Source organism: Corvus moneduloides, chromosome 21, assembly GCF_009650955.1.
Source record: "Corvus moneduloides isolate bCorMon1 chromosome 21, bCorMon1.pri, whole genome shotgun sequence".
In the NCBI taxonomy this organism is placed as follows: domain Eukaryota; kingdom Metazoa; phylum Chordata; class Aves; order Passeriformes; family Corvidae; genus Corvus; species Corvus moneduloides.
The window spans coordinates 7072962-7097941 of NC_045496.1; the positions used below are offsets into that span (position 1 = coordinate 7072962).

General features: G+C 44.3%; 1 protein-coding gene across 2 annotated transcripts in view; it reads left to right on the top strand.

The window, feature by feature from the left end:
* BRINP1 (BMP/retinoic acid inducible neural specific 1) overlaps positions 1 to 19766 on the top strand; it is an 87681-nt gene extending 67915 nt beyond the window's left edge. For both annotated transcript variants that reach the window (XM_032130787.1, XM_032130788.1), the window contains exons 6-8: positions 6401 to 6637; positions 11967 to 12189; positions 17354 to 19766. In XM_032130787.1, the coding sequence (XP_031986678.1) occupies positions 6401 to 6637; positions 11967 to 12189; positions 17354 to 18494 (1601 nt within the window). In that variant the 3' untranslated portion in view covers positions 18495 to 19766. The remainder of the gene's footprint in view (positions 1 to 6400; positions 6638 to 11966; positions 12190 to 17353) is intronic.
* The last annotated feature ends 5214 nt before the right edge of the window (positions 19767 to 24980 follow it).

A 24980-nucleotide genomic window follows, 5' to 3' on the forward strand; every position in this document is an offset into this window, starting at 1 on the left:
GTAAGAGGTTTGCATATCAGCTTTTGGGACTCTCTAATGACCATAATCTTTGGGAAAAGTCACAGAGGTTTTATTTGAATGCTAGAAGCCATGGCTTCAGTCCCAGATGGGGAGCTAGTCCAGAAGTCAACAGATAGAGGTCATGGCTGAATTAATAAATAAATACATGCTGGTTAGCAAGAAGTCAGCTTCAGTAGAAGGAAGAAATTCACTGGGCATGTAATTTACGAAGGTTATTCCCAAGTTTTTTACAAAATAAGGAAATGTGGTATTTAATTGCTCATTTGCCCAGATGGTTTTATTTCTGGAATCCTTGTACTTGCACAAATTTTAATTTTTCAGATGAATGGGTTACATTACATCTTCTGCTTTGAGTATAATTTGGCAAGTGCTGTTTTAATCTTTGGTTTCACAGAAACTGGGTTTCATTTACCAAGTAATGTTGTGGATATAATATTATTGTTGTTATTATTTGCCATTAAAAATCATAGGCAAGTTGTTTTCACTATGCCAGTGATTACCCAAATCACTGAGTTCTGGTTCTTACCTAATTAACAGTGAGCAATTTGAGGGGTTTTTTACACTGTGCTGATAATGAAAACCCAAGGATGACACATGAGATAAGTGGGGAAGCAGCTAAATCAGCAGGCAGCTTGGGTTTAGGCAGACAAGTGGGTAAATCAATAGACCTCTATTGGTTATCTGATCCTACAAGAGAGGAGATAAACCAAGGGGTGGGGAAGGAGGTGGAGGAAGAGGGGAAAATTAGGAGACAGAGGGGATGAGGCTGTGATCTCTGATGGGAGCAGACAGAGGACCTTGAGGGTCAACCACAGGTGGGTTTCATGCTCCATGGCTGAGCCCAGTGCAGGGAGGGGCTGGAGCCAGGCCAAGGGAGACAGCAAGCGAAGGGAGGAAGGTAGGAGCTCTTCCTAATAGATCAAAGTGACCTTTAAGGCTCCACCTGCATTTTCTACCTAATCTGGAGTGTGGTTCTTGGGATAATTACCCAGGATCCTTCCTCTGCTCTGAGAGGCCTCATTAGGAATTAGTCACAGGGCTGCAGCAGGTAATGGATCGTGACCAAGTCTCCTCTGATCTGATCAGCAGCCAAGCATGAGCTGCTGACAGAAATCCATGTTCCTGCCTTTGTGTCACTCCAGCTCTGAGCCTGGCTCAATAAAAGAGCAGCTTCTTCATGACAGGGAGAATTTCTCTGTCTGAACTTGCTGCCGCCCAGCCCTGGGAGTTGGGGTTTCAAAGCTGTGCCTTTCAGGAGAGACTGGGTGGACTGTGGCACTGATTGCCATGGTCTGGTTGACAAAGTGGTGATCAGTCAAAAGTTGGACTCGATGATCTTGATGGTCTTTTCCAACCTAAGTGATTCCATGAACCCATGTAGGGTTTGGGCAGGTTGATTTCAGGGGAGGATGGTGCAGGGTGTCTGGTGCTGCACTTGTGGTTACTGGGACAGGAAAGAATCACTAATTTATAAACCAGTATCCTGTGGGCCCAGTATGCCTGACATGCAGTGGGGTATATATATACACATATATACACAATATTTATCCCAGGAGCCACAGAAGGTCTCCCTTTTTCCCAGCACTTCCTGGAGCAGGATCCCTGTGGTGATGCAGGGCAAGAAGCCAGCAGCTCTACAGCAACATGGTGGGAAAAGGGGAATTTGTGCTCCCTGGACAAGTGTCCTGGGCAGAAATTGGAAAATTTGACTGAAAAAAGCAACACCTTAAAAAATTTCAGGAAATCCAAATTTCAGAGGCACATCCTGTTGTATTAATACTGTTATTGACAGTATATGTCAATATTGGAGCATAGCACTATTTCAGTGAGGTATAATGCTTCTGTGCTGTTCTAAACTGTGCAAATAAACAGGAAATGTTGCATATCAGGTCATTTGATGCATCAAATATGGTCATATAATAGTATATATAATGCATGTTATATGCAATACTTATATAATATTACATATATTATATTACTATATTTAATATTATATTATTATAGATCTGTAAATACCCTTCTATATTATACATATATAACTACATAGAGGGATATATTATATACCTATATAATATATATGATAGTATAACATTAGAATTTACATTACAATTACTATTAAAGCTTTTTCCAAGATGGGCAGAACAGTAATGACCAAAATGGGCAGAATGGTAATGAAAGCACAAAACATTTCAGCTTTTCAGTGCAGTGAAATGAGGGAGTATGAAAAAATACATTTAGAAAGTCAAAAGTGCTTTTGGAGTCAACATGCTCTCACAAAATGCTTCAATGAAACTGCATTTTCAACAGAGAACTCTTCTGTGGAAAATATTTCAAATAGCTTTAATTTAGAGCTGGGGAAATTTACCTCTTTTAATGCAGGAAGCCTTTTATATACAGTCTAAAGCCAACATCTCTAATAGTTTCTCTAGGTGAATTAAGGACATGTTCCCTTGTCAGACACTTCATATGCTGCCTGTAGTTATCTAAGATAAACTTATACCAAATTGGTACCTCTCTTCATTTTTAAAGAGGAACTTTATGCTTTACAAAGTGGCAGAATTCCCCCTCTGATCAGTAAGTTACCTTCAAACCTAAGATATTCAAGTCAGCAGCAAACTTACTGTGTGCATCTGTTATCATCTCCTGAGGCTGCTGTTGGGGATGAGCCCATTCCTTGTGCCCCCTGGCTTGGATTGAGGGATTGCCCCCATGGAAATGGTCCAATATTCCAGTTTTTAAGACCAGCTTGCCTCTCTTCTTGGCTGCTGACAGGAGGTTGTTTCATCAGTAGACAACAGTGAAAGATTGAATATATATGTGTTTTTCTGAATGCTTGAAATACCCAAATAAATTTGTTAGAGAACAACACAGCATTTGGGATATTTTATTAGGGTTGTGGCTGGCAGCAGGGCTTTCCCAGCTAGCACATGCTGCTCTGTGGGGCTGTTATATTCCTTGGGATTACAGCTTTCCTGCTTTACAGATAGAAACTGTAGCACCAGAGCAGTGGTCTCAAAAGATTGATGCCACCTGTGCTTTGCTGACAACCATAACCCACTGAATTGCAGCAATATTTAGTCCCTGGGCATGGGCTAGAACTACACATGAAAGGGAGGATTCCAGGACTCGGTGAGATGCTGCTGCTGGCACAGTGCTTGTAAAATCTCTTGCTGAGGTCTGATCACAGAGATGCTCAAAACTAAAGCAAAAAAATTGATATGAATCTACACTTGTCTGGGGATGATGAGGAATCTGTGAATATTTATGTGTGTGTATATATATATATATATATATGAAAGTACTTCTGTGGAAATAGGCACAGCTGTATTTCAGTAACACTGATTTCTTCCACAAGGAAATTCTTGGCTGGAAGATGTGAGTCACATGTAAGCCCTACAGCCTGTTTGAAAGTCAGGGGGTTGTGTTTGGAGTGTGCACACTGGTGCTCCTATGAGTGGCTGGATTTGGGTGTCACCTGTGCAAACACAGCTCTGAGTGTGTGCTTCTTGTCAAATGCTTCAGGTAACTGATGGATAAAGCAAAACCGCTGATGAAGTTAAGTATTTATATAAGTGCTTTGACGAGTTGGTGCTAGGTCAGAGGTAAGAGGTCTGATTGCCCCTTAAACATGATATTATTTCTTACAAGAGGAGGTTATCCTGGAAATGTTATTTTTTTTTCAGAAAGCATGAGTTTTATGGGCAGAAAGAGAGTATCCACGTGAAGCACTGAAGTGTTAGAACGTGTTGTGTTCTGGAGATTACAGGGTATTCATGTTTCTGCATCTGCTGGAATGCATGGAGGATGTCCCTTGGAATGGGAAGTGCTTTCCCTGAAACTTCAGTTGCTTTTTTCACCCTATTCCCTCCAGGAAAAAATAAAATAAAAATCTCCAAAGTCAGGATCGTTCGTAGATGGGACCAAACAGCTTGTTGTGCTTTATCCAAGTTAAAATTCAAAGAGAAACTATGGAGAACTTAAGAGCTGAGGTCATTTGATCATGTTCGAAGAGCCAGAGCAGGTTGCTCCTCCATGAAGCAGAGCGGAAAATGTACTCATGGGACTTGGACCATGAATGAAGAGTCAATGCACATCAAGAAGTCCAGCTCTGCTCTCATGTGAGCTTGAAAGCTCAGTGAGTACAGCTGCCTTCAGGCTCTCCAGTCCCCTTTGTGGATCAGTTCTCCAATAGCACTGCACTTTCATTCCATCCTGAAGGAAAGTTTGGATCCTGGCAGGTGGGACCATCACTAATACCCATGTGAGGATTTGACAAGGGACCATCCCTCTGTTGTGGTTGTTTCAGATAAATCAGAGAATCCCAGAATGGTTTGGGTTGGAAGGAACCTTAAAGCTCACCCTGTTCCACCCCCTGCCATGGGCAGGGATACCTTCCACTATCCCAGGTTGCTCCAAGCCCCATCTTACCTGGCCTTGGACACTCCCAGGAATGGGGCAGCCACAGCTTCTCTGGGCACCTTGTGCCAGGGCCTCACCACCCTCACAGGGAAGAATTTCTTCCTAATGTCAAATCTAAACCTACTTTGTTTCAGTTTAAAGCTGTTCCCCCTTGTCTTATCACTACAATCCCTAGAAGAGGCTGACCTTCAGGACATCCTGAAGACAGCAGGAAGAAATCTGAGCTTCTTGTTGAGACACATCTCAGAAAAGACCAAAGGGACCTCATAATGATGATCCTCTGCAGGCCAGTTGTGAGGCGTTTGCAGGGATGCTGTACTGGTCGGCTCTTTGTGTGTTCCTTCCAGTCCCCCACAGCAAAGCCAAAAAGGCAGCAGGATCTGTGCAGAAACAGTGCCACTGAATGCCAGGCTTGAAGTCCTTCCCTGTGCAAGTGTCACAAACATATTCCCAGCTGGACAGTGCTCCAAGATCATCCTGCCTGGAGGCTGCCAGTGGGGTCAGGCAGAAGGGCAGCTTGCTGCCACCAAGCATGGTGCTCACCTAGACCAGGGGGAGAGGAAACAGGGCTCCCTGGGCCTTCCACAGCCTCCTGAGCCCCCAAACCTGCTCTTCCAGAGGGACCTCATTAAGGCTGAAGTGCATCTCTGGATCCAAAAGCAAAAGGGTAATGGGGGTCCCAGGGTCACCACCCGTGGCTTTTCTCTTGTCTGAGGTGAACACAACCCATCAGAAGTGGACCTGCACACCTGAAAGGGGTCACAGCCCTTTTTGCCATTCCTGCACACTCTCATCCTCTGAATTATTGTCTGATTTTCATTCCACTCCCATGAGCTGTCAGGCACAAATCCAGTAATTCAGCACAGCAGAAACACAAACAGATGGGTAATTGACCTGCGTGCCTTCATTACACTGGAGTTCAGTGCTGCCATTCAGGCCATAAACTCCTCTTGCTGCCACTCCAAAGTCCCTGGCCTTTTCCAAGTGGGGTCCCGTGAAAGGCTCATTTGGAGTCATTGTCCTCTGCCTCTGCACCACAGACACTGACAGGGGCTGACAGGCAGGACTTGCCAGATAGAAACAAACAGCTGTGAATCCTCAGGGAGATCCATAGATAGTCTGGAGGAGGACAGGATGGAAAACCATGTACACTGTGCACAGGGCAAACACTTAAACTCTTAGTACGTCCTCTGGTACCTGAGCATGGGTGCACTTACACTAATGCCTGCACAGATGGATGGATACACAAACACTTGCCATGGAGAAGGGACAAGGGGATAGATCTCCCTGCTAATGTAAATCTGCTGAGCACCACTGAAATCATTGGCACTAAATCCATTTGCACTTTTATAGGATTTGGCAAGTAGCCTTCCTAGCAGGGAGCAAGCTGTGAAGGCTCAGGTACCCAACTCCTGTATTTATGCTGTGGGAGCTGGGCACTTAACTCTGTGAGGGTCTTTTACAAATCCACTCTTGTGTTATTTACCTTTCTTCTGTTTTCCATTCCTTCTTATTTTCCATTTCAGTGTGTATTTTCCTTTTTTCTATGGTACCAAACCCATTTAGTGTCTCTCAAAACAGGTAAGAGCAGCATAATGCTCATTGCTTCTGAACTAGCACTTGGTTTCAGGAGACAAAAACAATCACACCTGGGATTAAGGGAGGCTTTGCATTCAGGGGCTTTGTACTGTGCTGGGATCTGGGAATGGGATGAAAGGGTGTTGGGAAGAGAGAAGTTACTTGTCGCCCTTCTCCCATACACAAGATGGGCTCTGTTCTCAGCTAAATTACTACTTGCCCTGGAGGGATGCAGGTGGTACCTTCCTTATTCATGACAGCTTTTAATTCTTCACCATAACTTTCCCAAACTGCTAATGAAACAGGTTTTGAGGAATAAATACCTGAAATTACTTTTTAATTTACTTTTTTTCCTCCCATAACCCTCTTGTTCCCTCTCCAGGTCTCCAGATCATCTTCCCTCAATATTTACAAGAGAAGTTTGTCCAGTCTGCCTTGAGTTACATCATGTGCAATGGGGAGGGCGAGTACATCTGCCGGGACAGCCAGTGCGGCTGCCAGTGCTCTGAGGAGTTCCCTCAGTGCAACTGCCCCATCACCGACATCCAGATCATGGAGTACACACTGGCAAACATGGCCAAGACCTGGACAGAAGCCTATAAAGATCTGGAGAATTCAGGTAACTGAGCAAAACTCACTTTTTCAATTCATGGCAGATTGTATCAGGTAAAAATATTTTATTCCCTCAGTATAATGCTCTAGTTTGGCTAAAAAATAGAGGATATTGAGCTCAAACCCAGGATCTTAGCCTTGAGAGAGTACCCTTTTTCCCTCTATTAAACACACAGACAGGAACACACACCACACATGGTATTATGTGTACAGGGATATTTTCCATGGAAGTGTGTGATTGGTCAAAAATATGATTTTTCATACCAAACCATCTCCAAATCTCTCTTTTAATAGTTCTGTGGAGAATCTTCCATAATACGAATGATGCAGAAATTGCTTTTCAGATTTGCATGAATGATTTATTCTGCTTTGGTGAAAGCAATTCAGAGGGAGAAGAACACACAGGACAGATGACACCTCCTTTGAGGCAGGGAGAAGAAAGGAAAATGACTCCTCCCTCCTGCAGGGCAATGTCTGCTGCTGGGAACATTTCTCTTTTCCATTTTCTCCCCAGGTAAGGCTGGGGGTGCCAGCAGAGTTTGTTCCACGCTGATGCTGGTAGTGGGAGTAGTTTACCCATAGCAGGTGTGTTGTACTCATGGGATACACACTCTTGAGGGCTTGAAGTAGGAAGGAGCAACACTTTCAGTGAATTCTATCCTTTCGCAAGTGGCCTACTTGCCCCAAAACCACACAGGCACCAAGCAGAACTTCATCAGGAACTTGTCCTTGTGTTGACTCTCATCTTTCAGTTTAACCAGCTACTTTCCAACACATTTTCCTCAATGATTATTGTCACAACTGCCCAGATCTCCATGTCAGGGAGGAAAACTCTGAGAAAAGAACCATCTAGCTAAATTCAAGAAGAATTCTTCCTAAGTTTTCATTCTTTCTTCATGTTGAAGGTCACCATAATCCCTTTAACAGCTGAAATGCAGTAGCCTGTGATGTTTCCTTGAAGGGCTATTGAGGATTTTCTTCATACTTCAACATGTGGCCCCTGCTGGTGTTTCTGCTGCTGCATAGATCCTTATGTCCCACTCATGCTGTCACCTTGGTGCTCAGCTGAGCAGTCAGAGTGGGAATTAATGGCCTGAGGCTAATGCCCATCTTGGCCAGATCGCCCCATGTACCTTGGGGAGCCACAGGGCTGGGCAGTTCCAGGAGCAGGTCACCAGCTAACGAGGTCAGATGTTTTCTGTGAGTTTCTATGGGTTCATGGATGGGGTGGGTAACACCAGGGTAAACCAGAAATGTGGATTTCAGGAGCTTTTGCCACCTCAGTACTACACAAGTTTACAAGGATGGCTGGCAGTGCTGGCCAGCACAGCTCTGCCACTGGTTATGTGTTACCAGTTGTTAGTTCTGGCACAGGATCTTCACATAAGGTGCTCAAGAGTCACAGGTTGGTCTCATTAAAGCCCTTCTCTTCCCAGGGGATCTAACCCAGGCACTGAGAAGGTGGGAGCCCTGTGGAGAGGGGAGTTCCAGTCCCACAGTCTCTGTCCCTGTCACATTCTGTCCTTGCTGCACTCGATCCAAGCACAGGCCAGGGTAGATAATTATATTCAGGCTCCCTCCCCTTGAGATTTGAACTGGGGAAGGTGTTTTTCATTTGCCATGTTAAAGTGACATATTGCAGTGCAATTTCTGCCATATTCCACCCAGGGCTGGAGGCTTTTCAGGGCTAGATGGAGTGATTATCTTTATGTCTAAAGATGCTGCATCTGATTCATCACTTTGATGCATCATGCGTGAACTTATCCTTTGAGATGGAAGTTGCTATCAGAAAAGATGGCAGTATTAGTGTTTTGCTTCTTTGTTTTAATAAATATTCCCAATAACTAGGGGATTTTCTTCATTATGAACAGCAGAGGAGAAATCTCTGATGACATCTGAAGGCTTTTCCAATAAAGTGGACTGAAAGTCACAGGAGTGCTCTGAAAGCAAATACCATTTTGCACAGGAAGCTACTGAGAGCCTAAAACATTTGTATTCTGCTTCTGGTCTGTGTTGGATCCTCTGTTAATCTGAAAAAATCATGCAGGGTGAATCAGGAGTTGGTGTGATTTGGAATAGTATCTTCAAAGTCAAGGAGGATGCAGTGAACTGAAGCTGCTTTGAATCAGCTCAGGAGTTTTTTTAGCCCTGTGCTTCACTGCTTGTGTGTAAATTGAGAAAAATAACACTGCTTTATTCTTGGCATTTTAGAATGGCTGGTCAAAAAATTCTGTGACTGTGGATTAAAAAACCCCAACTTTTAATTAAGTCATTAAGTCATTAAGTGGAGTTTTATTTGTTAATTTGTTTGTTTTTTTCAAGACTACTGCCTTCTGATGTAAATGGGATTTTTTTTTTTTTCTTTTTAACTCTGGCAAAAGGAAAACTTAATCTGTGAAAGGGATGTCTGACCTGTCAATTCCCTGCGGTGGCACTTGTGATGCTGAGTCATTGCCATGGGACTGCCTTAGGGATGGGGTGACTCGGCAGAAAGAGGGGCCAAGCTGCATCACGGGAAGTATAGTCCCAGCCATCAGCAAGGTTTTCTGTGCAGAGGAATAAAATAACAATAAAGGCAAACAGACTTTTAATTAATTGGAAATTCTTAGGGTTAAAAATGAACTATTCCCAGAAATAATGAATATCCCCATCCATACTGTTGGTTTCCAGGCAGAGTTATAAATAAATATAAATAATGAAGAAACGATGATGGTTTTAAAGTACTTTTTTTCCTTCATCACCCTAATTTTAAACAACCCCATCCAGCTTTTATTTTGCCAGATTTGCTGCTCATTTGTTTTTCCCCCAACGTTGCACTGCGGTAGCAAAACGTACACACTGCACTGAAACTCCTGCCTTGCCCGTCTCGATGAAAAATGTAGCACATTCATCATCAGAGGGAAAAGAGCCTGGGCTCCTGCACAAACAGGCTTTTGAGGAAATTGATTTATAAGGGGCGGGAAGCAAATGCAAGGCTTTTACTGCTGAAAGGTACCTGGAGTAATCAGCATGGTCAACAGAAGCAATTATACATGATGGTACTTTCAGAGACCTGCGGAAAAGCAGAGAGTCAGGTTTGGGGAGGAGAAGGGCACTGGAAGCAGCATTAAAACCAGAATGAAAACCTGAGAGATGACTTAAAAAAAGGAATCTCTTAGTTATCTTTGGGGGAGAAAGGAGATAAGCAGATGTCCCATGGATGCTGGTAGTGCAGTGATGATGATGATTTTTATGAGGAGCTCAGTTACACCATGTGATGAGTAGGATGTGAACATCCATTTACCATCCATGTCAGGATGGGACTGACTAATGTACAGATATCCTTTGTTAGGCAGTTAAGTATGAACTGCAAGTTGATGAATAATAGGAAATCTGTTATGCAAATATCTTTAACTTTGTACTATAGGATGTAAATTATCTGGTCAGATTTTCTCCACTAATTCTGTGGATTATTTCTTTTTATTTGAAAAGATGTCAGCCTTTACAAGCTCTCCTTTTCTGACTTTTTTCCTTTGCTTTTGTCCTCTTTTCCTTCTGAAAAGAGGATGAAGGAATTAAAAAAAAAAAAAAGGATTGGGAAAGTATCAGAAATAATGTAAGTAATGTACAGGAAAAGATGGCTGTACTTCTTGTTGTCTTATCTGAGAAGTTTATGGCAGGGGTCTAGTCCAGCCTCCCTCTAGAAGCAGGACCATAGCCAGCACTAGGTCAGGTCAGCCATGGTTTTGTCTAGCAGAGTCTAAAATGAGAGATTTTTATACATCTCTGATCATGTTCCAGTGCTGCGTTAACTCCAAGTGAAGAAAATTTTTTAGTAAATCATTTTAATTTCTCAAGCTGCAAACTATGTATTGCTCCTTGTTATAGCAACTGTCTCTAAAAAGAGGAGTTTTGTTCATAAATGTGAGTACCTTCTGAGCAGTTGCTGCAGTAATTATTTATTCCTTGGCCTCCTCTTTACCAAATGAAACCAGTGCAGCTCCCCACACCTGACTTTGCAGAACTTGTGCTCAGGCCCTGGAGCATCTTGGTGTCCCTCAGCTCCGCCCTCCCTCTGTTCATCCCTTTTAGGTGGGTGCCCCAGGTGTAGCCTCAGTGGTGCCAAGAAAAGGTGAATATCAACTTCCCCAACCAGCTGGATTCAGCCCAGTATGACATTTTTTTCCAGTGGAACAGACTGTTAACCCACCTCAGTCCCCAGGACCTTCCTCAGCTGGTTGTGCCCAAGCCTGTGCTGCCACATGGGGTTTTTCTCTCCTGGTATAAAACGTTGCTCTTGTTGTTATTGCATTTTATGGAGTTCTTATTGTCCCACTCATTGCATTTCTCAAGGTCTCACTCTGTCAAATATGGTTTTCTACCATCAAAAATTGAGTTATTTTTCCCTGAGAAAGTTGAAACCATCTGGTTTTTTCCCATCTGAGGATGTCCCAGCCTGGTAATCAGAGTCTGAGCAAACCACCCTTCTCAGGGAGGAAGGAAGGGGTGATCATAAACAGAAACAGTATCAGAATTTCTGATTGTGATGAAAAAAACCCCTCCAACAAACCCTGCATAATGGTGGGTTTTTTCATTATCAAACAAAATAATATGGAAATAAAGTGATCAAAAAACAACAAACACAACAAACAGCAACATTGAACAATATATTTTTCGATCAATTGGATTTGTTCCCTTTAGCTAAAATTGACACCTTTTGTTCTCACCTGAGCTCTGCAAACTATTTTATTTTATTTTCCTCATTACAAAATGCAACTCATTTAACTTCAAATGGAGTTAAATGAGAGGAAAGAATCAGAATGCTCTTTTTAAAAAATGCGAAAGCAGGACATTTTAACAGCATCCAAACCTTTCCTCTGGGGAATTTTTACAGCTTTGTTTTTTTCCCCTTTTTTTTAATGACACAGCCAAATGCTTTGCCTTCAACAACAAACAGCATTTCAGGAGCAGCTAAAAAACAATATAAATGGGAACTCTTTAACTGACAATGATTACAACTCCCAGCTTTTTGTTTATAACCCTTAGACTATAACCTCATGCTCCAGGGAATTTCTCTCTTTTTTTTTCCTCCACCCTGTACACTTTAACTGCGTTGTTTCACCTTGATATTCACTATAGGTTTTTTTTTTCCTGTATGGGAGCAGCAACAGCCATGGAATTAGTGGCTTCCTGGGGCAGAGTGACAGAACAGTGAGTTAATGGACATCACCTTCCTCTGGCAGCGCTGATGGCCTCGTCCATCACTGCTCTTTCTCCCTCAGCTAATGAAAAGCTTTGTAACTTTGTTACAGCTCCGAAACCTCCATATTTCTCCCCATTTCTTGTGTGTGTTCCAGATGAGTTTAAATCCTTCATGAAAAGGCTACCTAGCAACCACTTCCTGACCATTGGGAGCATCCACCAGCACTGGGGGAATGACTGGGACCTGCAGAACCGCTACAAGCTGCTGCAGAGCTCGCTGGAAGCCCAGCGCCAGAAGATCCAGCGCACTGCCCGCAAACTCTTTGGCCTCAGTGTCCGGTGTCGGCACAATCCTAACCACCAGCTGCCTAGGGAAAGGTACCTGCATCCTTCCTCGGGCACAGGGGGGCTGGGCTGGGGGGCTGGTGGAGCTGAGCTCGGGCTTGGACCTAATCCCAGCAGGCTGTGTTTGGATGTGGGTTGTGTTGGCATGGATGTTTGGGGGAAACAGTAAAATCTGGGAGTGGGTTGAAATTCCTGGAGGTGTAGGTAACTTTTGTCACGTTCCTGATTACACTCACATCCCTTCAGTGTGGTTTTACCTACCCAGGGGAAGGGCATCACTTATTCTTTAAGTTCTGCAAGAATATGTTTAGTCTGTTCTGCAGACTAAGCTGCTTTTTTGTGGTTTTTTCCTCAAAATCCACAGCCAAACTTTCAACCTCCACTTGCTGTTAAAAGGGACGTGGAGCACAAGGTGCTCCATTCTTGAATTGTGCTCCTCAGTATCTCCAGAGTGAAAGAGAAGCTTTAGTTTCACTTGGAATACATCACATTGCTGCTGTGAGAGGCAGAGTGGACCTGTAAAACCTCACTGAGCAGAAGCCTTGCAGGGTTATTACAGGTGGAGAGAGCAGATTTTCCATTACTGCTACAGCAACTATTGATATCTAATAATCCCTCCTGCTGGCTCCTTTCGGCTTTAACCTGTAGCCGAGTTTGCTTCAAGTCCTTTTTGGAGACTTGCATTTCTGGATTTTAATAAACATCTCTTGCTGTGTCTTTCTACATTGTCTGGAATGAAGCAATACTGAAAATCTTATGGAAAAAAATGAGTCTGAGTACCTTTTCTTCCAAGCTTCTCTTGGAAGGGTCAGGCCAAGTTAATATTTGAAGAGAAACTGTTTGTCCACTTCCTTCGTTAGCTAAATATTCAGTTTCAAGAGAAAAATTGACAGATTGACTGCTGTCTACTGCTCTCATCCAGCTCCCTGGCTGCTGAACACGCTGACTTTTCATTTCATGCTGGTGCAGCTCAGAAAACTCTTCCAGGGCTTAACACCTCTTTAATTACCAAGAAATCTCATGTTTCAGGACAAAGATTTGATGGACTTACTAGGGATGAGGAGAAATATCTATTAAATGTAAGAGATTATGAAATAAAGTCTTTGGAGAGCTTCCTAAACCTGGCCCATCTCTGCCAACTGGCTGAGCTGTTCTGACCAGGCTGATGCTGGAGGAGCCACAGGCATGTCCAATGTGGATTTTATAGTTGTGCCACAACAACAATGACAATAAAGTGAAACAGCAGCAAGGAAATCTCCATCCAACCACGTTGCTCCAAAACATTTAGACAAATATGTCTCCAGCATTTCTCATCTATTTTAAAAACCCAGCCAAGCAGAAAGGGAGCCTCCAACTACTACAATGAAATCTGGGGGAAGGAGGATGGAATGGATGATGGCAGCTGGGTTTTTAAGTGACTGATGTGCTTGATTTGTTTAAGTCAACATCAGCAGGCGTATTATCATTTCTTTTCTTGTTTGTCATTCTGCATCTGCAGCGAGGCAGGGGGGCAGTGTGGTAGGAGCTCTGTAGTGGAAGAGGTGCAACCCATCTTTCTCCTCACAGAGCTGGGAAATCCTCTAATTTTCTAATTGTTGCGGTACAGAGTGACAGAAGCTTATCAAGCATACCAGTGGCTTTGAAAGGATGGCAAGGTTCTATTAAGAGCAAGCCTCTCTCTCTTTAATACACATAATTGTAAGCCTGCATTATACATTCAAAGGCAATGTAAAAAAAAAGAAATGAGATGATTGCTGTTGATTGTCCTCAGGGAGAGGAAGAGGTGGTGTTTCCAAAAGGAAGATAAGGAAGGAAGAGTAGGCCTTCTGGCAATTAGGCTGATTCTCCATGACCCTTTGCAACAGCTAAGGAGACAGAGATATATAAAAATATAGATAAAGATATAGATAGACAGACAGACAGACAGAGGTATATTCGGTCTGGACTTCTTTTGTAAAAACCCAGGAAAGTTTACAGGTTTAAAACAGAGGCAAGTCTGTTGGTTTAAAAAGGAGACCACTCCTCAGTTAATAAAGCTTCGATGTTGAATGATCACCTGTAGTTTTATTTTAAAATACCGGATGTAAAATAGAAATAACATCCAATGGAGAGAGCGATTATACATGTTCTGGCCTCCAGCCAGAATATATCTCACAGCTGCTGAGAATAAAAATAGCATTTTTTACTTCACTATTCTGTACAGAAAACCCAAAAGTACCCCCAGAGCAGCCAGCACTGGTTGGAAAGTGAAAGGTGAGTTTACAAAGGCAAACTTTTCACGTCCCTGCCTTTTTTCCTTGCAAATAAAAAGAAAAATCTGTCTGGCTCCCTGTTTCCAGCATTGCCAGGGAACCACGTGTCCAGTGAGCAACAGTCAGAAAACACTGCAAAGTAATTCTCACTCAGAGCTTGGCCTGCATGTCATATTTATTTTCACTTTAGAATCATGGAATCATTGAGGTTGGAAATGACCTCCAAGATCAGTGAGTCCAACTTGTGCTTGATCCCCATCTTGTCACCCAGACCAGAGCAGTGAGTGCCACATCCAGGCGTTCCTTGGACACCTCCAGGGGTGGGGACTCCCACCACCTCCCTGGGAAAATTCTAAATGAAAATCAGTGGCTACTCTGGTACTGGATTTTAGCTGTTAAACAGTGGCTCTTTCCAGCATCCTCCTTCTCTGACACGTCTTAGGTACAGTGCTGTGAGTTACCTTCTGTCAGCTGAAGGCTTTGGCTGGTCCTGTGTATATTCTTAACCTGCCCCAGTTGCAAGAAAAAATGGGGTAATTTATACCACTTTTCTTCTCTCTCACTCTCTCACACTTCACACTGTCGTGTTTGTAGTCGATGCCCAGCTCTGCCCTGGATTCTGTATTTTCATTTAATTACATCCTTTATTGCTGCCATCAGCAGATGGTAGGTAGTCTCCTGTTTCATTTTCTTCTTGTTTTTTTTAGTCCTACTTGTGTCTTTGCTGAAAGCTGAGACATACACATGCACACAACAAAAAACAACCTCCCATCCTTCCTCCACAAAGCTCATCTGGGGAACAGGAATTTTACTGGTGTCCATTGCAAGATATCAGCTGAGGTTTCTTTCCCATTTTATTCTGCTGGCTGCTAGTATAAAGAAGGACAGAACGATCCAGTGATTTTTTTTCTAAGACAGAACACACCCAAAATGGACAGAATGTGGTCACCTGACTCTAATTTATACTGTGTCCCCTGCTTTGGCCTAGCAGTCCTTGGCCCAGGAACTCAGGGGCATTATCAACCCCTAAAACCTGTGCAAAGCATCAATCCAGCACTGCACAAGGCTTCAGATGGGTGAAAACATATTTGTATTGCTGAAAAGTGAGCAAAAATTCACCTGTGAGCAGAAGGCAGCCTCAACCCCCTGGGATGGTTTGAAAATTCTTGTTGCTGTCAGCTTGCGGCTGTGTTTTGCAGCCACTTTGTGCTGTGCTGTCTCCTCCCTCCGAGACAGAGCTGTCCCAGGAATCAGGAGGAGCCCTGTGCACTTTTTCGAGGGACCTGGGCTGTCACTGTCTCCCTCTATAGCAGATATTTATGGAGGTCCCTGCCTTGCTCCCAAGCTCCCCAGCCAACCTTGTCCTTTCCACCAGCAGAAGACCTCCTCTTGGTTGGGAACAGGGGAAAGAGACCCTGGCAGCCCTGTACCACAGGAAGAATGTGAAAATTGTCTGTTCCCACATCCAACACTTCCGAATTTTTCGTCTAATGCCCTTCCTTTTTCCTCACCCTGTCTTTTTTTCCCTTTCTTTTCACTCCTTTTCTTCCTGCTTTTCATTCCTGCCTGTTCTCTTTCAGTTGTTGGTGTTACTGTTTTTCCCTTTCTCCACCCCTGTTACTCCTGCCCACTGTGTTTCTCTCTCATTTTTCCTTTTACCTGCACATTTTCCTCTCTTTATTTCCCAACTTTTCTGCTTCTGCTCCTTGATTATTTCTTTCCTTCCAGCACTTTCCTCTGTTTTACACTCTCATCCCTCCACTCTCTCCCTCCCCCGAATCATCTTGCTGTTCTTTGCTGCTGTATCATTTAATGCCTTCTTTGATACAGCCTACAGCTTAATGATTATTCGGAGGTCAGGCGATGCAGGTGCCATGAATTTCACTAATCCAGCTCTGAGAGCCTCTGTCCATAATCACTCCTCCCGTTCTACAGGGGCTGAATCCTAATTTGTCATTAGCCAGTCCTCTCACTGCAGCACTACCAAGAACTTTTTGCCCAGAGGAGACAATGAAGTATTCATTAGCCAGGGGGAAGACGGAGGGGAGGGAGCAGCGGCTGCACAGAGAGTTCTGCTGAGGACTGTTGAGAAAGGAGTCGCTGTGCCCAGCTTTCCTGGGGCAGTGGGAAGGGAGAAAAGGGGGAAACAAGGCAACATGGCAAGTGGGTTGTGCAAAAAGTGAATGTGGGTTGCATTGTCATTTTCTAGGAGTTGTTCCAGGGCTGCAGGATGTGGAGTTGAAGGTGCTGACACAGCAGCTGTGGGAGTGGTGGGGCTCAGGGGTGGGTGAGTGGGGCTGATTTTAAGGGAGAGACTGCAAGAGGTGGTTAATTAGCAGCAATCTTTTGGGTTTGTTTAAGGAGGAATAGTTTTAGTAGCTTTGTCTCTGTGCATCCTGGCTTCCACCCTCTTTTCTGCTGTTCTGAGCTCTGCACCACAAGCAGAATTTGCAGCTTGCTTTGCCTTATCCTGTTATGGGTCTGTTTTTTAGAGGGTGGGGCCAACTGCCAGTGACCTGAAGAGCGGTTTTCTCCTGCTAGCCTGGGAGTTCTGCTGCCCTTGTGATGTCTGATAGCCCCACAGCCTCTGGCATGGCTTTATCAGCTCCATTCCCATGTCACTGTAGCACTGCTGGGATCCTTGGCAGAACACCGTGCCTGTATCAGCTCCTAGAGCAGAGTGAAGAGAGAGAGATCAGATGAGCATTTCTAACTGGTAGCTATTTCTTAGAAGGCTTTTGCTCATCACCAAAGGAGTAAACAGCAGATGAAAGATTCAGTCTAGAAATAGACTGGAATAGCTCCCAGATGCCTCAGCAGGGTATCGATGTTCCGAGAGCTCTGCCTCAGATATATCCCTGAAAACACTGTAGCTCCAGCAAGATGCCAACACCAAGTCCCTGTGAGGCCTTACTATGCTAATTCTTCCTTCTCCCCACCTGCAGGACGATACAGGAATGGCTTACCCGAGTCCAGTCCCTGCTCTACTGCAACGAGAACGGGTTCTGGGGGACCTTTCTGGAAAGCCAGCGGAGCTGCGTTTGCCATGGTGGCACCAGTCTGTGCCAGCGCCCCATCCCCTGCATCATCGGGGGCAACAACAGCTGTGCCATGTGCAGCCTTGCCAACATCTCCCTCTGCGGCTCGTGCAACAAGGGCTATAAGCTTTACCGAGGCCGCTGTGAGCCCCAGAACGTGGACTCCGAGCGGAGCGAGCAGTTCATCAGCTTTGAGACGGACTTGGACTTCCAGGACCTGGAGCTGAAGTACCTGCTGCAGAAGATGGACTCTCGTCTGTATGTGCACACCACTTTCATCAGCAACGAGATCCGCCTGGACACCTTCTTCGACCCGCGGTGGCGCAAACGCATGTCCCTCACCTTGAAGAGCAACAAGAACCGGATGGACTTCATCCACATGGTGATCGGGATCTCCATGCGCATCTGCCAGATGCGCAACAGCAGCCTAGACCCCATGTTCTTTGTCTATGTCAACCCGTTCAGTGGGAGCCACTCAGAGGGCTGGAATATGCCTTTCGGGGAGTATGGCTACCCGCGCTGGGAGAAAATCCGCCTCCAAAACAGCCAGTGCTACAACTGGACCCTGCTGCTGGGCAACCGGTGGAAAACCTTTTTTGAGACCGTCCACATCTACCTACGCAGCCGGACTCGGCTGCCCTCCCTCCTGCGCAATGAGACCGGCCAAGGGCCCGTGGACCTTTCTGACCCCACCAAGCGCCAATTCTATATCAAGATCTCAGATGTGCAGGTCTATGGCTACAGCCTGCGCTTCAACGCCGACCTCCTGCGCAGCGCAGTGCAGCAGGTCAACCAGTCCTACACGCAGGGCGGGCAGTTCTACTCCTCCTCCTCCGTCATGCTCTTGCTGCTGGATATTCGGGACCGAATCAACCGCCTGGCGCCTCCAGTGGCCCCGGGGAAGCCCCAGCTGGATCTGTTCTCTTGTATGCTCAAGCACCGCCTGAAGCTCACCAACAGCGAGATCATCCGAGTGAACCATGCACTGGACCTGTACAACACCGAGATCCTCAAACAGTCTGACCAGATGACAGCCAAACTCTGCTAACCCCGGACTTAGCAATGGACACCTTGGTGATTGATCTTTTTGCTTTAAAAAAAAAAAAATAAAACAAAACAAAACAAACAAACAAACAAAAAAACCAAAAAAAACCAAAAAAAAAAAAAAAAAGAGGAAAAAGTAAAAAGGAAGAAGGAAAAGTGGGGGGAAAGGAAAGAAAAGAAAAGGGGAAAAATAAGATTTGTAAAATGTAATTAATATACAAAAGAGAAAAAAAAAGAGGAAATTCTTCATTTGTTGAAAACTAAACCCGTTCTAGCAGCTGTATAAAACTGTCAGGCATGTTTGTTATTTCTATATCCGTCATAAAAGGGTAACACCGTACTCTCTCTTGACCTTGGGGGTGTTGCTTGCGAGTCCTCAGGGGCAGAAGAGGAAATAAAGGGAGAAGCAGAGAGAGGGGCAAACTTCTGTACTGAACTGTCAAGTTTTCTGCTATGCAGGTGCCAAGACAAAGAGACATAAAAAAAAAAAAATCAAAGCAAACAAACAAGAGTTACATGTAAATGTAAAAGAGCTACCATTATTCCTATAGTGGGAGTAAATGGTTAAAGATAAAAGATATTTCTTCTGCTGAGATTTATGCCAGCTTTATATTGAGTTATTCCCACAGCCTGTGCTGAGCTTTGCTGGAGGACAGGAGGGGATGGCAGCCCCTGGGGAGTAAAACTGATGCCTCCTTGGTGGGACCACACAGAAGAGGTGGAGGGTGGGTGAAGGGCTCAGGTGTCCTCGCTTTGGGATTTCCATCTTGGAAGATGTTTCACCAGAGGTAGAGGCTCAGCAGATGCTGGAAAATGGGATGTGTGGGGTTGTTTAGCTGACCTGCAGTTTGTGCCCTGCATCGGGCTGATGTTGCCTTCTGTGGTGCCAGAGGAGGAGCAGCACCTGTAAATCTTCACTCACTCATCTTTAAGGTCTTTCTACATAGTCCCTAAAGCAGAGAAAGCCAAAATCATAAAGGCAAAGCTGAGTTTGTCTTTCTGCCTCAGGTGCTGGGTTTTTCAGTAGCACTGGGTAACCCTCATCACCACAAAAACTAAAGCACAATGCAAGGGAATACATTTCCAAGGAAACCTGGAGACACTGAAGGGTACATAGGTCATTTTTGTTCATTGGGAAAGGAAAAAGTCCTTTTTACTTTCTTATGTTTCTGTGGCTGTGAATAATATCCTTGTCTCACTTACACTTTGTCCACAAAAAAAAAAAAAAATTACAGCAAATATATGAGAACATTTTATGAAAATATATGCAAAATTAGTAAAACGGAGGGGTGGGAGGGAAGAGCACAACAACCAAACCTACCCTGAGTTTGCAAGGATAAAGCCAAATTAAAAAGAATTGAGTTATCAAAAAAAATACTAAAATAACCAAAAGGTGGGTAAATTTTTTTGGAATGTGTGTGGACATGTGTTTGGATTTAAATGAAAAATAGGATGTTGAATGGAGCGTGTGAATGTAGGATCAGCTGAGCTGGGTGATGAAGCCTGAGCACTGTGGGAGGTGAGTAGTGAGGTGTTTCTCTTAATTTCACTGGTTTTTTTTAGTTAAAGTGGATTGAGAAGTACTAGTGAGAGATTGGAATTCCTGCCCTCCAGAAAGGGAGAAATAAATCTCTGATCCTGATGGCTTCCAGAGCTGGAGGAGCATCCTGGGGAAAACAGGTCTGAGCAAGGGGCACAGCCCTGATCCAAAGACCAAGATTCAGGTTTGGCTCAAGATTTAACATGTTGATTCAACTGACCTCCAAATAGTCTTGTAGGAATTTTGACTTTATTTGAAGACTTTGGCTGAGATTCTAAGACTAACATCAGTTCTGGAAAGACCTGAATGCTTTGTGGTGTTTGTCATGTGTCACCAGGGACTTGGGCAATTAAGGCTGGCTTCAGGTTTAATTCGTATGACTTAGGCTGATCTCATCCAAATTCCCTGAGAAGGACCTGGATGCCTTAAGGAAAATATACATTCACTGAACTCTCCTCCTGAGCTACCAATTGAGGGCATAAGAGAAGCAATTTGGGTAATCAGTAAAACTCCAAAAAGGGGGATTAGTCACAAAAGTCTGTCTATTGGAGAATGGGTATCAGAAGAAGAGCTGGGTGAATTAAACAGCAAAGATGTTTATAGGGACATTTCCTTTAGTAGTAGCTTTTTTTCTCTACCTCGTATCAAGATCTCTCTCTCCCCTGGGCAGCCCACACAAGAGGCCTCAGGTTGCCCATTTTTCCCAGTGTTTGTTTTTCATTTGCCTAGTCTTTGCTTTGTGTAGCAGAAAATCATATTAGACGCCACCATTCCAAGAGTGTTCTTTATAGATGTGACATTTCTGCCTCAGCTTTCTGATAAGAGAACATTTGGCAGCAGTCGTATGCATGGAGGTGAGTTTTAAGCAAATAGTAGAGAGTATTCATGGGAAATGAATGTCAAATTTGTAATTATCAGTAGAAATAATGTTCCTGACAGTTACATCCATCTAAGCAGGGAATAGAAATGTACTGTTTAAATTACATGTATGACCCAAAGAACTGACACTGGAAAGAACTATAGCTCTAAAAATACTGACTGCTGTTTCTGAGCAGCCTGAGCTGCAGCCTGCATGCAATGATGGGATTTGCTCATGGCTGCGAATAGTGACCGTGCCAACACAGAGTGAAATTAATTCGATAAATTCCTTTCCTTTGAGATAAGAATCCAGGTCTAGTGAGTAGAAGACAAAGAAGCTGCAATTAAATCTCAGATCTCATGGGTTACTAGCAGCACATTACCTAAAGTTTGCCTGGTGTTTCGGAACTGGTAGGGATAAAATCAATTGCCCTCATGTATCTTTAATGATGACTTGGGATGAGCAGCCCCCAGAATTTACTGCCTTCAGCAACGAGGGCAACTCCATAAACCTTAAGCAAGGTTTTGGGTGCCAACACAACATTAAATCCTGGCTGGCCCATCCAGAACCAAGTGGATGGTGTGGAGCTGAGAGAGGCACGTGAGGTAACATTCCCATCATGGCTGGGAAGGGGGAAGCTGGAGTGTAGGGAAACAGTGCAGGAAGAGGAAAGGAATTTTGGCATAGACATGTTCACCATATGGAACTCACCTTGGGAGTACCTGATGGTGCACCTAAATATGATGGCACATCAACACCACACAGTGGAGCCACGTTCCAACGTGGTTACATGAAATTTTGTGAAGGAATGCAGCAAAAATGCCAAGAATAAACTCCCATGTCCTTCAAGGTAGGGAAGATGAAGCTATTTGGCAGCTCTACCACAATTTTGGGCTCAAAGCTTATGTCACTGAGAAAATGGCAAAAAAGCCAAACAAGCCAATCAAGTGTGGCCTGGGTGATGCTTTTGATGCTAGGAAATAAATTAAACAGGGCACATGCTCTGCTTCCACTGCTCAGTCCCAAAAGCCCTTCCCCAGGTAAGGGGCAGTCTGTGACAGCCAGATCCAGAAACATCCCCCAGGTTTGGTTTAGGGAATTTGTTCTGCAGGCAATAGGAGATGTGGAGGCATCTGACATCTGTCTCAGCAAGAGAAAGCAGTTCAGATCCCCCAGGGAGGCCACACCAGTGCTACAGTGGGGTTAATGGGCTCCTGAGGAAATGATGGTCATAAAAATGTGTTTGACAAGACAATGACTGGAATGGAGGGTAATTAACAGAGCAGAATTAGGTGAGGCCAGGAGAACACTTTCACCATAGAACTTGACCCACTAACCTGCATGATCAGTGGGTATTGTTGTAGAGTTTAATGATAAAAGGGATGTTCATACTCTCAAATCAGAGTAGCCATTCTCTGACTGTATGAGAACAAAACCCAGCTTCCTTCCTTGGCACAAGAAGGAGTTAGGGAGCAATTCATCAGATTGTCCAGCTTGCTCCTTGCTGTCATTAGATTAGGGACCACATGAAAGCTGGAGCTTCAAAATAACCCAGAGGAAAAAAGAAAACCAATGCCAGGTGTCCCAAAGCCAAAGCATGGAAAAAGCAGAAGGTAGGGCAGAGTCCCGCTTCCCTTCAGATGCGGAAGACTTCTGGGACCACTCTCCTCCAGTCACATGACAGAAATGCATTGGGAGCTTCCCAAGAAATCTGCTCTTTTTAAATTATTCAAATTTAGGCTCACCAGCCGGTGTGGCAGAAAGCAAAAGACGTCAGCAAGTCTTATTAACATGCTGATGCTATGGCTTCTGGAGTGTGCTGAATGTCCATTTGGATCAGGGCTAAGAGCACAGCATGGAGTTGCCACGGAAACGTGGGTAGGCCATTATTAGCTATCACATGGAATCATCAGGAAGAATCTGGACCTCAGCAGATTTGGCCTCCTCAGGGGCAAAGGGCACATCCCCAGAGACCCCCCCAGTCAGGCCCAGTGACCCCCCTGCACAATTCCAGGAACAACCACATTCTGGAGCAGAAATGTCCTCTTGGAGGGATGAGAAGTAGGTGGACAAGAAAGGGGAGGGGGCAACAAGGGCAGAAAGCAGAGAAATAAATAAAGCATGGAGATCATCTCCCCTTTTTCTTTTCCCTTCCCTTCCCTTCCCTTCCCTTCCCTTCCCTTCCCTTCCCTTCCCTTCCCTTCCCTTCCCTTCCCTTCCCTTCCCTTCCCTATCCTGGAAGCCTGGCTGCTCTTACATAAAAGAACACAAGAAATCTGCTACTTTTTGAGATGACAAGGCTTATGCCAGTGACTTCAAAGAAATCAAGAGCAGCCCCAAGGCCCTGGCAAATCAGATTAATGGAGTTTGCATCTTCTTGGGTGGGCTGCACCTGGGATGAGGGAACTCCAATGCTCCCTTAAAGCCATCCTGCTCCCTAAAGCTGTCTCAGGCCATGCTAAACCAGGAATCTCTTTCCCCAAAGAGAAACATGGGCAAGTAAGAGAGGCTTCTTGGCTACTTGCCCAGCCTCCCTTCAGAGCCAGAATCCTGTAAGCAAGCTGTGATGGACTTCAGCTGCCATGGATGGGATGTTCTTTTTAGCTCTTTAGCCCACTTGCTAAAACATGGCTCAGGAGGACATTTGGCAGATGGTGCCTCCTGCACAAGGGTGTAGCAAGATCCCCAGCCTGGCTGCTCAGTCCCAGTGCTGCAGGAGACACGCTGGGTGCCAAACCCAGCTCTGTGCTCTGTCTCCTAAAGCACTCCCCTTGAGGAATTTACCCTCATTGAAAGGAAGAAATGGCACAAGGAGGAGGTGCTGCAGGTGTGAGAGTAGAGACACAGGAGGATGGTCTGTGGTGTGTGTGTTGGGGAGAGGCTGAAGGGAGACACAGCAGACAAGGCATAAGGAGGTCACAGGGGAGACACTTCCATGTTCTTTCTACCTTGGAAAAATTTGAAATCATAGATTAACCCTGTTGGAGCCAGTCAGATTATAGACTTCTTGTCCAAGAATCTACACATCAATTATCTCACTCTCAAAATTTCTTTGCCTTCATCTAAATCTTCTCCTAATGTCACCAAAATGATTATTCATCTGTGAATTAAATAAATATGGAAACCAGTGAGGACTAAAATACTATATAAAAGCCTTGTTGGACACTTCAGTCCTTCCTCCTGAATTTTTAACTGGCCCAAGATGGGTGCTTTGTACAAATACATTGTTCAACCGAACCTTCCTTCAGTGTAACAAGAAAAAAAGGCAAATTATCCAAGTCTCTGCTCCTTGGATATTAAAGACATCTTCAGGAACAGCCCCAGGTACTGTTACCCATCTTTGTGTACCCATCCTGAGCATTTATCTGTAGAGCAGTGCAATCTCCAGGTGGTTCCTGTTGACCTCCAGCACCTGCTTTTAAGCCAAGAAGGAAATTTGACCTTGTGTAGAGACCTAAAAAAAACAGACCATGGGTTCCTCCCCAGGAGAACTGCAAAAGGTATTGCTGGAAAAAATCACCACGGCAGCAGAATCTGTGGAGGAGTGAGATCTGGTGAAGTGACCCCTGAAGAGATACAGGCAGGCACAAAAGAAATTGGATTACTGACCTCAGTGTTCAGGGAGGACTCCTTTCACTCCCCCAGCCCATCTTGTCTCTCATCACCTCCTCGTTTCAGTTTTGGCTCAGTGATGAACAAAGCCAGCCCATTAGATATTATATATAACACACAACATGCAAGCACAGCTTAAAATAATATTTTAATGCTGAAAAAGTCAACTAAATCAAGATGAGCAAAAAAAGCAAAATGAAATGGGAAAAGCACACCAGCTCATTTTGTTTATTAGGGATGTTTTTGCCAGTGATAAATCGCTGTGAGATACCTTAATTTTTAACTACACAACAGCTTCCAGTAGAAAATGTCCAACTGAACCATTTTGGCTGAAATTTTAGGTAAAAAAGGATACTTTAAAGTCAAGATTTCTTGACTGACAAATGTGAGATGGGTATTACTTTTTGAGACTCTGAGTTAGCCCTGTGTCTTAATACTGTCAGTCATGTTGTCTAGAACGTAGATTTGTCTAAATAGGA